This window comes from Poromitra crassiceps, assembly GCF_964638095.1.
Source record: "Poromitra crassiceps genome assembly, chromosome: 2".
Classification (NCBI taxonomy): domain Eukaryota; kingdom Metazoa; phylum Chordata; class Actinopteri; order Beryciformes; family Melamphaidae; genus Poromitra; species Poromitra crassiceps.
Window position 1 is genome coordinate 81869693 of NC_139624.1, and position 12371 is coordinate 81882063.

The 12371-nt window shown below is 45.3% G+C and overlaps 1 protein-coding gene across 1 annotated transcript; it reads left to right on the forward strand.

The window, feature by feature from the left end:
- Positions 1-144: 144 nt before the first annotated feature.
- On the forward strand, positions 145-12042 carry armc1 (armadillo repeat containing 1). The gene is made up of 7 exons (XM_083632101.1): positions 145-295; positions 810-1016; positions 3688-3779; positions 7267-7459; positions 8446-8562; positions 8737-8811; positions 9483-12042. The coding sequence occupies exons 2-7, from the start codon at positions 855-857 to the stop codon at positions 9672-9674; spliced, it is 831 nt and encodes a 276-aa protein (XP_083488227.1). The 5' UTR covers positions 145-295; positions 810-854; the 3' UTR covers positions 9675-12042.
- Positions 12043-12371: the final 329 nt, after the last annotated feature.

Here is a 12371-nt window from a genome sequence, read left to right on the forward strand (position 1 = left end):
CGAGATGTGTTCCTGTTTAAACCAATGGAATCCGTATAGAAAACTGGGATGTCCTTAGCTACAAAACAGTTGTACCCATTTTGATGGATCAAAACCCAAAACACTGGCCAGTGGCTACCGCTAAGGCTAACGTTAGCAAAGAAAGAGTGGCAGGCCTAGGGGAATTATTTTGAAGGTTTTTTTCAAGGTGTCATCGATAATCTACTGTGTTTCTCTCACAAGGTCGTATGTACATTTCGGACTGAGGTTGTCCATCTGAAGTTGTCTTATGGTTTTACTGAGAACTGACGAAAAGGTAGGCTATTGTCAACTAACTAGCATGTGAGTTAGCTGCTGAGTCGCCTCTGTTCCACAGGGCGTTATTTGAGGTTAGCTCGGGGTCGTGTAGTGTAAGAATGTTACGACACAAATACATATTTCGCCTCATGAAAATCGTTTGAGAGTAACGTTACGTGGAGTTAAAGCTAACCATGCTAAGCTACCCGCTTCTCGCCTGTAGCAGGAGTCTAATCAAGCCACGTAGTAGGGTCAATAATCACAATCAGTCAGATAATACAGCCCTACTTCAAAGATGATACAAAAATAACCAAAAAGTCCTTAAAATCGCAGGCTAATGGAAAATAGTCCACGACAATGCAATCGTCATGATCTTTTTCGGCAATGAGATTTTCTTTTCCAATCGTTTTTTGTGTGCATATAACTTGGTAATACAAACATAGTGTAGAGGTTCAGAATTGCATGTGAATTTTTCAATAAAAGACACAAGCAATAATATCAGTCCCTAGCTCACCATATTCTTCCATTGCCAGTAAAGAGGCTGGTTTGATGCGCATGGCATCAAGAGAGGAGGCACCATGAGTGGGGAGCTGGATGCACTAACTGTGGTGAACCAGCTGCGAGATCTTGCAGCAGACCCCCTCAACCGAAGAGCCATAGTAGAAGATGAAGGCTGTCTACCAGGTCTCATCCTTTTCCTGGACCACCCCAGCCCACAGATTGTCTACTCTGCACTATTGGTAAGATGAATCCATTTGCATGTAGACATGAAAGACTATTCATAATACAGACAGTTAAGAGTAGACATGAAAGACTATTCATAATACAGACAGTTAAGGAGTTTGCACACAGTCAATTTTTTTTGTTTTTTTAATCCGTCATCAGAAAAAAAATTGTCACGCACAGAAACCTTGCACACTGAGTCTAATGTGTTTTATTATTATGTTGATCATTCTATTCGGAATACGAGACAAATATTCGTCCTCACCTGTATCCATCCACATTACTGACAGGCTGCAGCGGCTGATCTGCAGCAGCAGTGATGTGGACTGGAGAAGGCAGATGACAGCAGGTCAGGGAATGGTAACCATATCATACTGGACACAGGGCCCCATGCTCACCTTTACCTCGCCAAGCTGGCTGTGGTGCGCTGTGGCTGGGTGCTGCAAGACTGCTCCCGGGGGAGAAGCAGCAGAGAGGGGCCGGTGAGGTGGAGCGAGCTGCTGCCTCTCCCGCTCGGTCTGTCTCTCTCCCCCAAACACAGACACAGACGGGTCAAACAGCTCACAAAAGGCTTTTGACTGATGCGGGGGGGAAAGAAGAAAATCGAACATGCTCGGATGAAAGTTTTGGAGTCTGTGTGTAAACGTGAGTGACAAAACATGAGGTCGTATTTATTTTTAAATGTGCGACAATTCTGGACGAAAAATATGGACTTGGTGTGCAAAAGCCTTTACTGTTGTCTGAAAGGAAATACTAAGGGCAGAATATGAAATGTTGACTGTCTCGATTAGAACATATAGCTGGTATTGAAATGGCATGTTAGAAGACATTTGTTTGTAATATGATTACTCACTATGGCTATTAAAATGATCTTGAATTTGTTCAGGGGAATAATTAGTTGAGATTGAGATCCCTGCTGGTTCTTTAAATTAGCTGGTTTCTGCTGCTGCCATCCTTTGTCCCCCCCTGCTGTCCAGTGGAGGCAGAGCAGGTTGCAGTGACAGTACGAAGGGCATTCCCTCCCACTAACTGTCCCTAGCCTGGGTAAACCCAGCCTTCAATGTGACGTCACAGGCTATGCCTGTAGCGTAGGTTTCTTCGTGACTGATAGCACATAGAGGTCACGTGGAGGCTGGGTTTACCCAGGCTAAACTGTCCCTGCCACAGACAGACACATGGTGGCATTAACCCGCAACATATTATGGCAGTGGTGACATCTACGGTCTGTTTTGCATTTCTAATGTCATACCAATGCTTTTACCCCCACACTGTATGTAGTGTAAACACAATCAAAAATAAACTCTACACTGTAGTAACCTCCCTTTGGTACATGACGTAGATTCTACGTCGTAGAATGTGAGTACAAGTCTGTGACGACCCTCCCGTTCTGCTGTGGCTCTGTACCTTGTCTCTCCTGGCTGATTGGGTGCACCTGGGCCCGGTGTACTCATTGGATTTAAAAAGCTTAAGAAGACCATTCAGTGTCTCTCTCCGTCCTCCTCACCGATGTACCTTTTGCTCTGCTCTCTTTGTAGTTTCCATATAGTTTACATATGAGGGCCTCGTCCGGAATCTGAACCCCGGACCTCTCGGGACTCCATTCTATGTTACACCCTGGCTGTAGGTCGCAAAAAAAGATGGGAGTCATACGCCAAAGTAAAAGTTATAACAATAATTTACTCACTAAATCTACAGGAAAATAAGTAGACATCACCAACTACATTAAACAAAAGAAGAGAACAAAAAATGCATCGGTGAGGAGGGAGAGTCTAGCTGTTTCTCAATGTCAAGGGAAGATCCTCAAATGGCTGAATTTCAAGGATACTCATCGGAGGCCGCCAAAGTCCTGTTCCATTCTTCAAATTCTACAAAGGACCGTGTCCTCAGCAGAGAGGACATTTTGAGTACGAGGCGTCTTGCGCGCTATGCACGCTCGATTCCTAGACTTGCCCGCTGCGCGGCCTCGCCCGCCCTGCATCTCGCCGAGCTGGCCTTGCAGCTCACATACGCAGCTCGGCCACTACTCGGCCTCACCTGCTTGATGATGTCACAATGCCTATGACATCATCAGTGATGTCACCAGTGGGACAAAGTAACGTTCAGTAATGTTGAACCATTGGACTAACTGAGCTTTCATGGCTAAGTTTGTTAGGTGGCCTGCTAGCTAACAGCTAGCTAGCTCTGTCAACTTCCTTTATTGTGTTTTCGCATGGAATTGACGGTGAGACCATTGATTCAATCATTCACACTTGCTAGCCTGTTCCAAAATGTTTCCTCTTTGAATGTGAGGAAGGGACTCTTGCCTGCCCTCTGTAGGACTTGACTAGGAAGGACTCGTCCTGCCGAGGAACAAACCGTAACATTGAGAAACAGCTACTGAATGCACGGTCTTAAGGTTTATAAAGCCTCACTCAGACTCACTCGCTGGACGATGCCTCCTGCAGGCTACAGCACACAGCAGCAGCAGCAGTGCGGGGGGGTCGTCACAAGGCTAAGTGCTTTATGTAATAGCTGCTCCCCTTGTTGCTAACCCATGAAGCATATAAGCACAGAGAGAGTGCCTGTGTATTTATATTGGTTAGGTAATAGTATACCATTGCACAAACTCAAACAGCTCTCTCTTATAGTACCTCAACGGGTCTTGGGCTTTGAGCAGTAAATGGATAATGGTTGCCCTTGTCCTTCCAGGCGGTGCGCTACCTGGCGGAATGTCGAGCCAACAGGGAGAAGATGAAGGGCGAGCTGGGCATGATGCTGAGTCTGCAGAATGTCATGCAGAAGCAAGTCCCTGTCACCACCGCCTCACACACACACACACACACACACACACGCTCACTGTGCGCGTTTCCCCCCACAAACCTTAATCTGGGATTTATTTTGTTTTGCGCTGACAATGTGTGCCTGTCTGCACATTTTCCAGGCATGAACATGTCCTCCCATTTTCCATGTCAGGATGAATGTGATTCATGTTGAATTAGAATAGGGTGGTAAACAATTCATTTGCTGTTTCTGCATGTCAAAGATTTTAATACATCCTGCCACCTCTCTCGAATTTTAAGATGAAGCTACTCAGTGTTTTTACTGATGTAGGCTTATATTTGTTCTCGCTTTGTGCGGGAGTTGGCAGGTCATTTCGCAGAGGCAGCTCATTTTGTATGGTATGTTTTTAAGAGGATTTCTTCATTGGTGGTTTTGTAGCTCAAAAGGCCTTTTTCACAGCAACTGTTTTGGGGTCATGAAGCAGGTGTAACCAATAACATTAATGAGGGCACTGGAACAACTAAATGGAATGGAACCATCATTCATAGTATTGGTTACACCTGCTTTACTTCCTGCTTTACCACTTCAAAATGGTTGCTGTAAAAAGGGTCTTCTTGATATCTTTCAGACCTTTTTTTCCCTTCTTTCTTTCTTACTTTAGAAGCACTTACCGTCAATTCCATTTCCACCTGCCTAAAATAACATGGTATTAACACATCCTCGTCACCCATAGTGTCACGAGGGTGTTGTGCTCCAGATAGTGTTACCAGAGGCTCTGTGGCAGTTGTGCTAGGTGACTGCTGTTTATCATTAGCACCCAGATGGGGATAGGCCTATCTTCAAGTGGCCGATAGCAGGTTGTATATAAAAAAAATCTTCCTGCCGTCCAGGCAGCTTTTGCTGGCCCTGGAATATGCCAGTCACTTCAGCTAGTGAAGGGTGCCGTCAAGAAGAGCCCTGCAGTAACTGTAGCACCTCCCCCTCCTGGCAATCCAGTCACTCTGACTTTGGGTAGAGGTCGATCATAGCTGGACAGAGCAGAAACACATGGCTGAGGGGGAACGCCGAGCAAAGTTGCACCAAACAGGTGTGAAAATCATTTGTACTCCTTCAACTCTTAAAAAAATGAAGACAGTGTTCAGAGCAATTGCAGTTCTGAGAGAAGTTGTTTACAGCAGACTGCTCGTCCATGCTCAGTGAAAGAGAATGTTTGGCCTCCAGCATGGCCGACAGTCTTCCACTGAGCTGGGGCAGGAATGTGTTGCACAGCTCCGGGGAGCACGAGGCTCCCAGAGGGACACTGTGCCAGACAGCTGATGTCGTATCTGCCTACTAGTCTTCATGGAGTGATGGCTTGGTGACACATACAGTACAGCTTGCAGGCGTATCCCAGGATCCCACACATAGGGCTTTCACACCGGCAGGGCTCCGTGCCGGTTCCGGTTCCAGAACCCTAATCTGAACTGGCCGGCGCGTTCAGACCGAAAAAATAATTGGTTCGGAACCTGAAAAGTTGGTTCTCAGCGGAACCAAAAAATTGTTGGTTTTCCTTGGGAACCGTGACATCATCAGTGGGCGTGTCTCATTCTAGGCTGTGAAAACGAGCAGGAAGGAGAAGAAGGCAGTGACAACACAGAGAAAAATAATTTGCAGTGGTCTCCTGAGGAAACCAAATGTTTAGTGGCGATTTGGGCATCTACCGAATCTCAAGAAAAGCTAGAAAGCAGTACAAGAAAGAGCAAGTCATATGCTGAACTTGTAGAAGAGAGGGCCAAGGCTGGGTTCACTCGAACGCCAGACCAAATAATTAATAAACTTAAAAAAATAAAAATAAACTGAAGAAGGACTACCGAATAATGTCCTCCCACTTTGGTTCCGCTTAAACTGAACACGGGCTGGTTCACCAGAAAGCACCAAGGTTCTGAGACTCCAGAACGGAGCCAGAGCCAGAACCAGAACCGTGTCTGTCTGAAAGTGCTAACAGAGGATCAGTTCAGGATCCCTCACAGAGGATCAGTTCAGGATCCCACACAGAGGATCAGTTCGGGATCCCACACAGAGGATCAGTTCAGGATCCCACACAGAGGATCAGTTCGGGATCCCTCACAGAGGATCAGTTCAGGATCCCACACAGAGGATCAGTTCGGGATCCCACACAGAGGATCAGTTCAGGATCCCTCACAGAGGATCAGTTCAGGATCCCACACAGAGGATCAGTTCAGGATCCCACACAGAGGATCAGTTCAGGATCCCTCACAGAGGATCAGTTCAGGATCCCTCACAGAGGATCAGTTCAGGATCCCACACAGAGGATCAGTTCAGGATCCCACACAGAGGATCAGTTCGGGATCCCACACAGAGGATCAGTTCGGGATCCCACACAGAGGATCAGTTCGGGATCCCACACAGAGGATCAGTTCAGGATCCCTCACAGAGGATCAGTTCAGGATCCCACACAGAGGATCAGTTCTGGCACAACAGCGGATCTCATGTGGCGTCTTCAAGGAAAGCTGCTGCCTACTAATAGTATGCTGTGCTTTGGTTTTCTGCTCAGATAGCAGTAAACCTTAGTGAAGCACTAAGTATAGTGAATGTGGGGTTGACTGGTATGGTGTGTTAGTGGTACAGCCTAACATTTTGGCATAAGTTATGTATATAAATAAATGTGGGATATACTGTGACAGGATGGGACCTGGGTGCCTGTTTTTGCTGTGGAAAGGTTAGGTGGCGGTACCCCTGTGGCAGAACGACCACCTCCTCCTGACTGCAGCTGGATTCTGGCTCTCCAGCGTCGGGCCAAAGGAGAGTGACCTTTAGAAATATCAGCCTCTCGGCTCTGGGATCGATTCTGGCCACAAGCCATTCTGGAGAGAACAGTAGATAAAACAAGAGATCATAGTGTGTAGATTGGAGATTGTAAATGTGAGCTTATTTGGTGAATGTCAATTTTAGGTTGGATTTAAACTTCTTGTCTCACACATAATTTTGTCATAATTGGTCTGGCTTTGCAATTGTATTGCTGGCATGCTTTTGTCTTTCAACAGAACAATTTTGGCAGAGTAATAGGCATTTTCAAGTGCACAAAATCTGATGTAAATGCCTATTGTTGAACTTGCATGAGCACATAAGTAGAAACCCGGCTTCGTGAGTGTTGTCATTACAACTGAATTGGGGGCTAACAGTAAAATTCCAGCATCACAGAACCATCCTCTTCTACACAGGTGATGTTGACAGTGACACTGATAATACCTACATTCAGCTGCACTACAGTTCCACCACTCAGTACTCATACTGTTAAACTTAACACACATCAACACAGCAGATCATTTTTCAAGTCTTATCACCTGTAAGCTTTGGCCCTTCTACCTTGAAATGGCCCACTTGGGAGTTCAAAAACTCAACAGTAGCACCCAACAATAGTCTTAACCACTGTATTTAAATCAAACTGAAATTAAACAGACCCAGCCGCCACCACCACTCATCCTCTTGACTCCTCTCCCATTACAGGAGTACATCCCCTGGGGAAACCAAACTGCTGGCCTCTGAGATCTATGAGATTTTGCAGGCAGCTGGGAAAGAAGAGGCAGAACAGGCTGAAGCGGCCGCTGCCTCCTGCCGGCGTAAAGCCCACTTCTTCCTGGGTTCCACCAACAAGAGGGCCAAGACCGTGGTGCTGCAGATCGACGGACTCGATGACCCCGTAAGTGCTTAATAATACATCGCACATGCAGGAAGGAACATAATGCATTAGCACACATCTTAAATGCATATTGTTACACACACCGAATGTCTGTTAAAGGATGGCTTTTCCGATAATCAACCCACTTTTCCTCACGGAGATGTCATATTTCCTCCTCTGGCAAAGCGCTCCGTTGTGACGTGTTTTACGTCACAACGAATCACAATGGAGAATCTGCTCTGAGGGCGGCTCTTATTGTTTATTTTTATTTTTTAAGTATGTGCACATCCAAGGAGCATCGCATGGAGAGCCTTAACAAGCCTTAATGACTTGCAGCTGGTGAGGGCGGAGTTTCTGCAGGCAGCAGCGGGAGCATTTTTCTCCGTGAGGTAAAAGGAGAGAGAAGGTAAAACACTGCCCATGTGCTTATATTACCGAGATTATATATGTTACAAAGTGGGTTGATCACCGGTAAAGCCACCCTTTAATGCGCAGGCAAACATCCTGATACAGGATCAGTTTAGCTGGGACCAAAAACCTTGTTGGGGTAGGCGGGCATTGTGGTGGTGGTTGTCACGGTGATGTCTTAACATGTCTATCTGGTGTAGGGTAGGGGGTGGAGGCGGGTCAGTGAAATGTCAGCCATTGAACAGCAGGACGTTGAGATTGAACCTGAATGCTGCTCTACAGGAAGCTTGCACCTAGCCAGATCACATTACAGCCGACAGATGGCCTCTGGAGGGCAGCAACGCTAACACTGCAGCAGAGGCACACAAGACTGGCAGCTGAGCTCTGCCATGTAAACGGCATGTCTCAATGGAATGTGGTTGGTAGCAGTAGAATGCCAGTAATATAATATAATGTACTGAAATATAATATATCTTCCTCTGAATCTTGGTTTGCCTGGATCAGTGGATCAGGGGCTTTAAGCCACAGTGACTTCCCAACTAGTAACTACCATGTTTGCCTGGCTGTTGATCACATCTAATCATACTGTTTGTTGTCAGGCTCGGAGGAGTCTGTGTGAGGAGGCCCTGCTGAAGATCAGAGGAGTCATCAGCTTCACCTTTCAGATGGCTGTCAAGAGGTGTGTGGTCAGGGTCCGCTCCGACCTGAAAGCTGAGGTAAGTGTCTGTCTGGAAAACGGTTCGATAACTCCCTAGGAACTTCTACTGCGCAATGATAGAGGCATAACATTCTTTGACAATAAATGACCCCCAAAGTGTTCTATTTTGACCGAAAGCTAAATGTCCTGATGTTCAGAGATGAAAGCAAAACGATCAATTTGTTTGTCCCAGGCGCTGGGCACAGCTATCAACTCCACCAAAGTAATGACGGCTCAGCAGGTGTTGAAGGCAGAGGATGGAGAAGAGGTAAGGACAGTTGAGATGGAGACATGAGAAAGGCAAAAATTGTGACATTTGAAACTCAAGATAGGAGGACACCCATAATGGCTGCACATAACACTTTTTTACATAGATGGTAATATGTCAATTGATAGGGCTATGTTTGGTATCTGTATCTCTTCACAAGGGAGCATAGCCCCTTGCCTATGGCTGAGAGTTATTCACACTGACATGATTAGCTGGTCACATCTCTGCCTCAGCCTGTGGGCTCCACATGACCAGTCCCAATTATGCCCTGCCCCGATCTGCAGCACCTACGCAAGCTGAAGCCATGTTTCAAACTGCTGCCTTTAAACCAAATGAAACTCCCATGTTTTTCTTTACTGCATAAAGAATGTGAATGTGTGTTGTTCAAATTAAAATGGGCCAGTTAAAAAGGCTGAGGTTACATTTCTAGTTATACATCTTGTGGCCAGCAGGGGTCAGACCTGACTCAGTCATGTAGGCTATCAGAGTACAGTAGATGGTATTTTGATTCAGCTGTTAAACGCCTGAGGTTTGTAACTGCGTTGATCTTGAAATCTTATAAATTAGTTTTGTGTGGTTAGTGGTAATTCATTTGTGTGCTTAGTGGTAATTCAAACGCAAATCATTGTGTTGTTCCCCCCCCCCTTAATATATTTCTTCTGTCTGTTTAGCTGATGGTGCCATTGCAGGAGGACTCTGAAGTGCTGGTGGAGGAGAACACAGACATCCCAGACTATCTGCCCGAGGAGGAGAGTCCGTCCCAGGAGCAAGACAAGGCCGTGACGCGCGTAGGCTCCATCACCGACGGCATGGGCTGGCTCAGCACCGCTGCCAACTTCCTGTCCCGTTCCTTTTACTGGTGACCACTTCCCGTGCTCTGTGCTCCCCCCTTTCCCCCAACATACCATCCCACTTCCACCTTAGCCTCTGTCAGCCAGCCTAGTCCCGGCCTAAGCTCTTCCTCATCCTCTTTCAGGCCTCCACTAGTCTAGACTCCCCTCTGCAGAGCACACAGAGCTTGGCTTTGTATGTGCAACACGCGCTGGACTGCCAAGTGGAAGCTGCAATAACTTTAACCTGTGTAAATATGATGCATTGAGCTAAAAAGAATCACACCACTGGCTGTACATGCACAATTCTATAGTGGCTGCATACTGTATGTATTTTACAAGCCATAGCCAGAGGACTTCAGAATTGGTCTCCCACGTTTGTTTTTCATAACTTGTCATTTTTCCTTAACTTCTGATGCGGGCAACGTTTTGAAAGCAAATAGTATTGCAGAAATGTGTAGCGCTGCGTTGCCAGAGTTGACTTGTGGCAGAACGTCATATTTAATTGTTCTGAGGCTGATTCGAATCTCGAGTTCCTTTTTTGTGCATGGGTTTGGGCTTTTTCTCTTTTCCCCCCATTCACTGTCCCGTTTTCATCCTTTCTCTTTATTTGTCAAGCATTTGATTAGACTTAATTGACTTCCCCTCCCCTCCCCTGAGGGACATTTTTAAAGCATGCTGTCATTCTCGTGTGCCACTCTTGCTTACTGCCCTTATTACGGTTCATGCTTGTTCCATGATTATTGTTTGTGCCTGTTGACACTTCACTGTAACTACTATTTATTTACCATTGTAACTTGATTCAGATGATTTGAGAGCTTTTAGCTTGTGCGATGTAATGTTTGTGCTTCCCAGGTGGGTTGAAATGCCCCCCGAGCAGCAACAGGCTTCCCCCCCAGCTTATTCTGTATCTCATTTCAGTAGAATTAGTAAACTAGACACCAGCAAGAGACTGTAGCCCACTCAGCCGCTGGCTGACATTAGCTGCCTCGCCTCCTGTACGACTCCTTGGTGCATACTGAAAAGGGAAGTGATTAGCTAAGCTAATTAACATACTGTCCCTTCTTGTGCTTTAGTCATTTCTGTCAAGAATTGGGACTCCTTTGATGCATTGAAGAGAAAAGCGCGAGTCCTGTTAGTTGGTGTTTATGTGCTGATGAATTGACTGAACTCTTGTGTTAATTGCACAGATTTAGGCTACCTCTGCTTTTAGCCTAATGTTTTTTTTACATGAAGATTATCGTCTTTTTCTAGTTTAGCAATAACCCCAGTCAGCATGGTGAAGACAACCTGATGAAAAGTCTTGATTGACACATGCTTGCCAAATCCTGTTATCCTGGAGGCTCATTGATATTTTACAATATTGTAAACCCACCTGTTTGATTTTCATTTTCACTTTAGCCAGCAGTGTCCTTAAAGCAAAGATCTTGTTGGTGCGCGCACACATACACACGCAACACGCACACAGACACACACACACAGGACTGACCAATGCTGTCATATGGGCAGTAATGGTAAACTGTATCAGGGGTGTGGATTTGTACATTTTGTAAATGGTGCCTGATACCTTGTGATCTCAGACTTTACACAGAGGCTGCAAAACTTTGTTTTTCTGTTTGTTTTTGTAATAGTAATTTGCCATTTTTGGTCGCATCGTCTGAATTTCTTAGATTAGCTAAATAGAATGAGAGGCTGTAGCAGCATAGAATGGGAGATATTGTTTTGTTCTTTAACACTTACAATCCTGTGGCTCACACCAGTTTGGATTGTTATCCCTTTGGATTTGTGTGAGTGTCATTCACATTTATTCGATCAAATTCCGACCAGACAACCTTGGTTGTTTTGATGGTGGAGACGTCACAGTTGGTTGGGGTGACGGGGTCAGTCTGTTAGAGGAATGGCATTGGATGACCTGAGATGATTGTGGCTATTCACTGGAAAAGCAATAAGACATTCACAAGTCATATTTTAATTAAACTCAGTAATTTCTGTCAAACAACAGCCTCCAAAATAATGTGTTTTGAATAAGAGGTCATAGTAGCCAAGTTGAAATCATCAGTATTCAATTTTAATTATCTTGAATCTTGCTTATTTGTCCGGTGTGCACAGAATCAAAGTCTCTTAAGTTGCACCATTTATTTAATTTTATTTGTTGTTACACCTCATACCTGTATAGAATAATAGAATACTTGAACATTGTTTCTAGGAATTGTCCTTTTCTGTATGCACCTCAGTGTTAATTTCCCGCTTCCCACTGTTCGTTTCACTACATCTGAATGGTTGACAAAGCAAGTCCTCCGAAATGAAACTTCATGTGTACAGAGCGCATCAGTCATCAAATGTAATATAATGTATTGCAATCTTAAAATTGTTGATTCCCATTCACTGTTAAAGCAAATAATGTTAAACAGACTTCAAGTTAAAACTGTGTCTCATGTGCGTTTCATTCTCAGGGCCATTTTAAACCAATACTAGTGAAAGAATATGAATGGGTGGTCTCGACCCGCCACTTCCCAGATATCACTGATAATCTCATCTTTGTTATCTGCAGTGACCGCTCTGACACTAGTGCTGCAGAGACCGTACTTTGTCAGACGAAATTGCTGAGGGCAGCGACCATTCTTAGTAGAGAGATAAAATTGTGTTTTCCTTACTGGTGCATAAGTGAGGTGCCCCAGGGGCAATTCTGTGGTCTGCCCACCACCTCCCCCAGCCCCAGTGCTGGTAGGC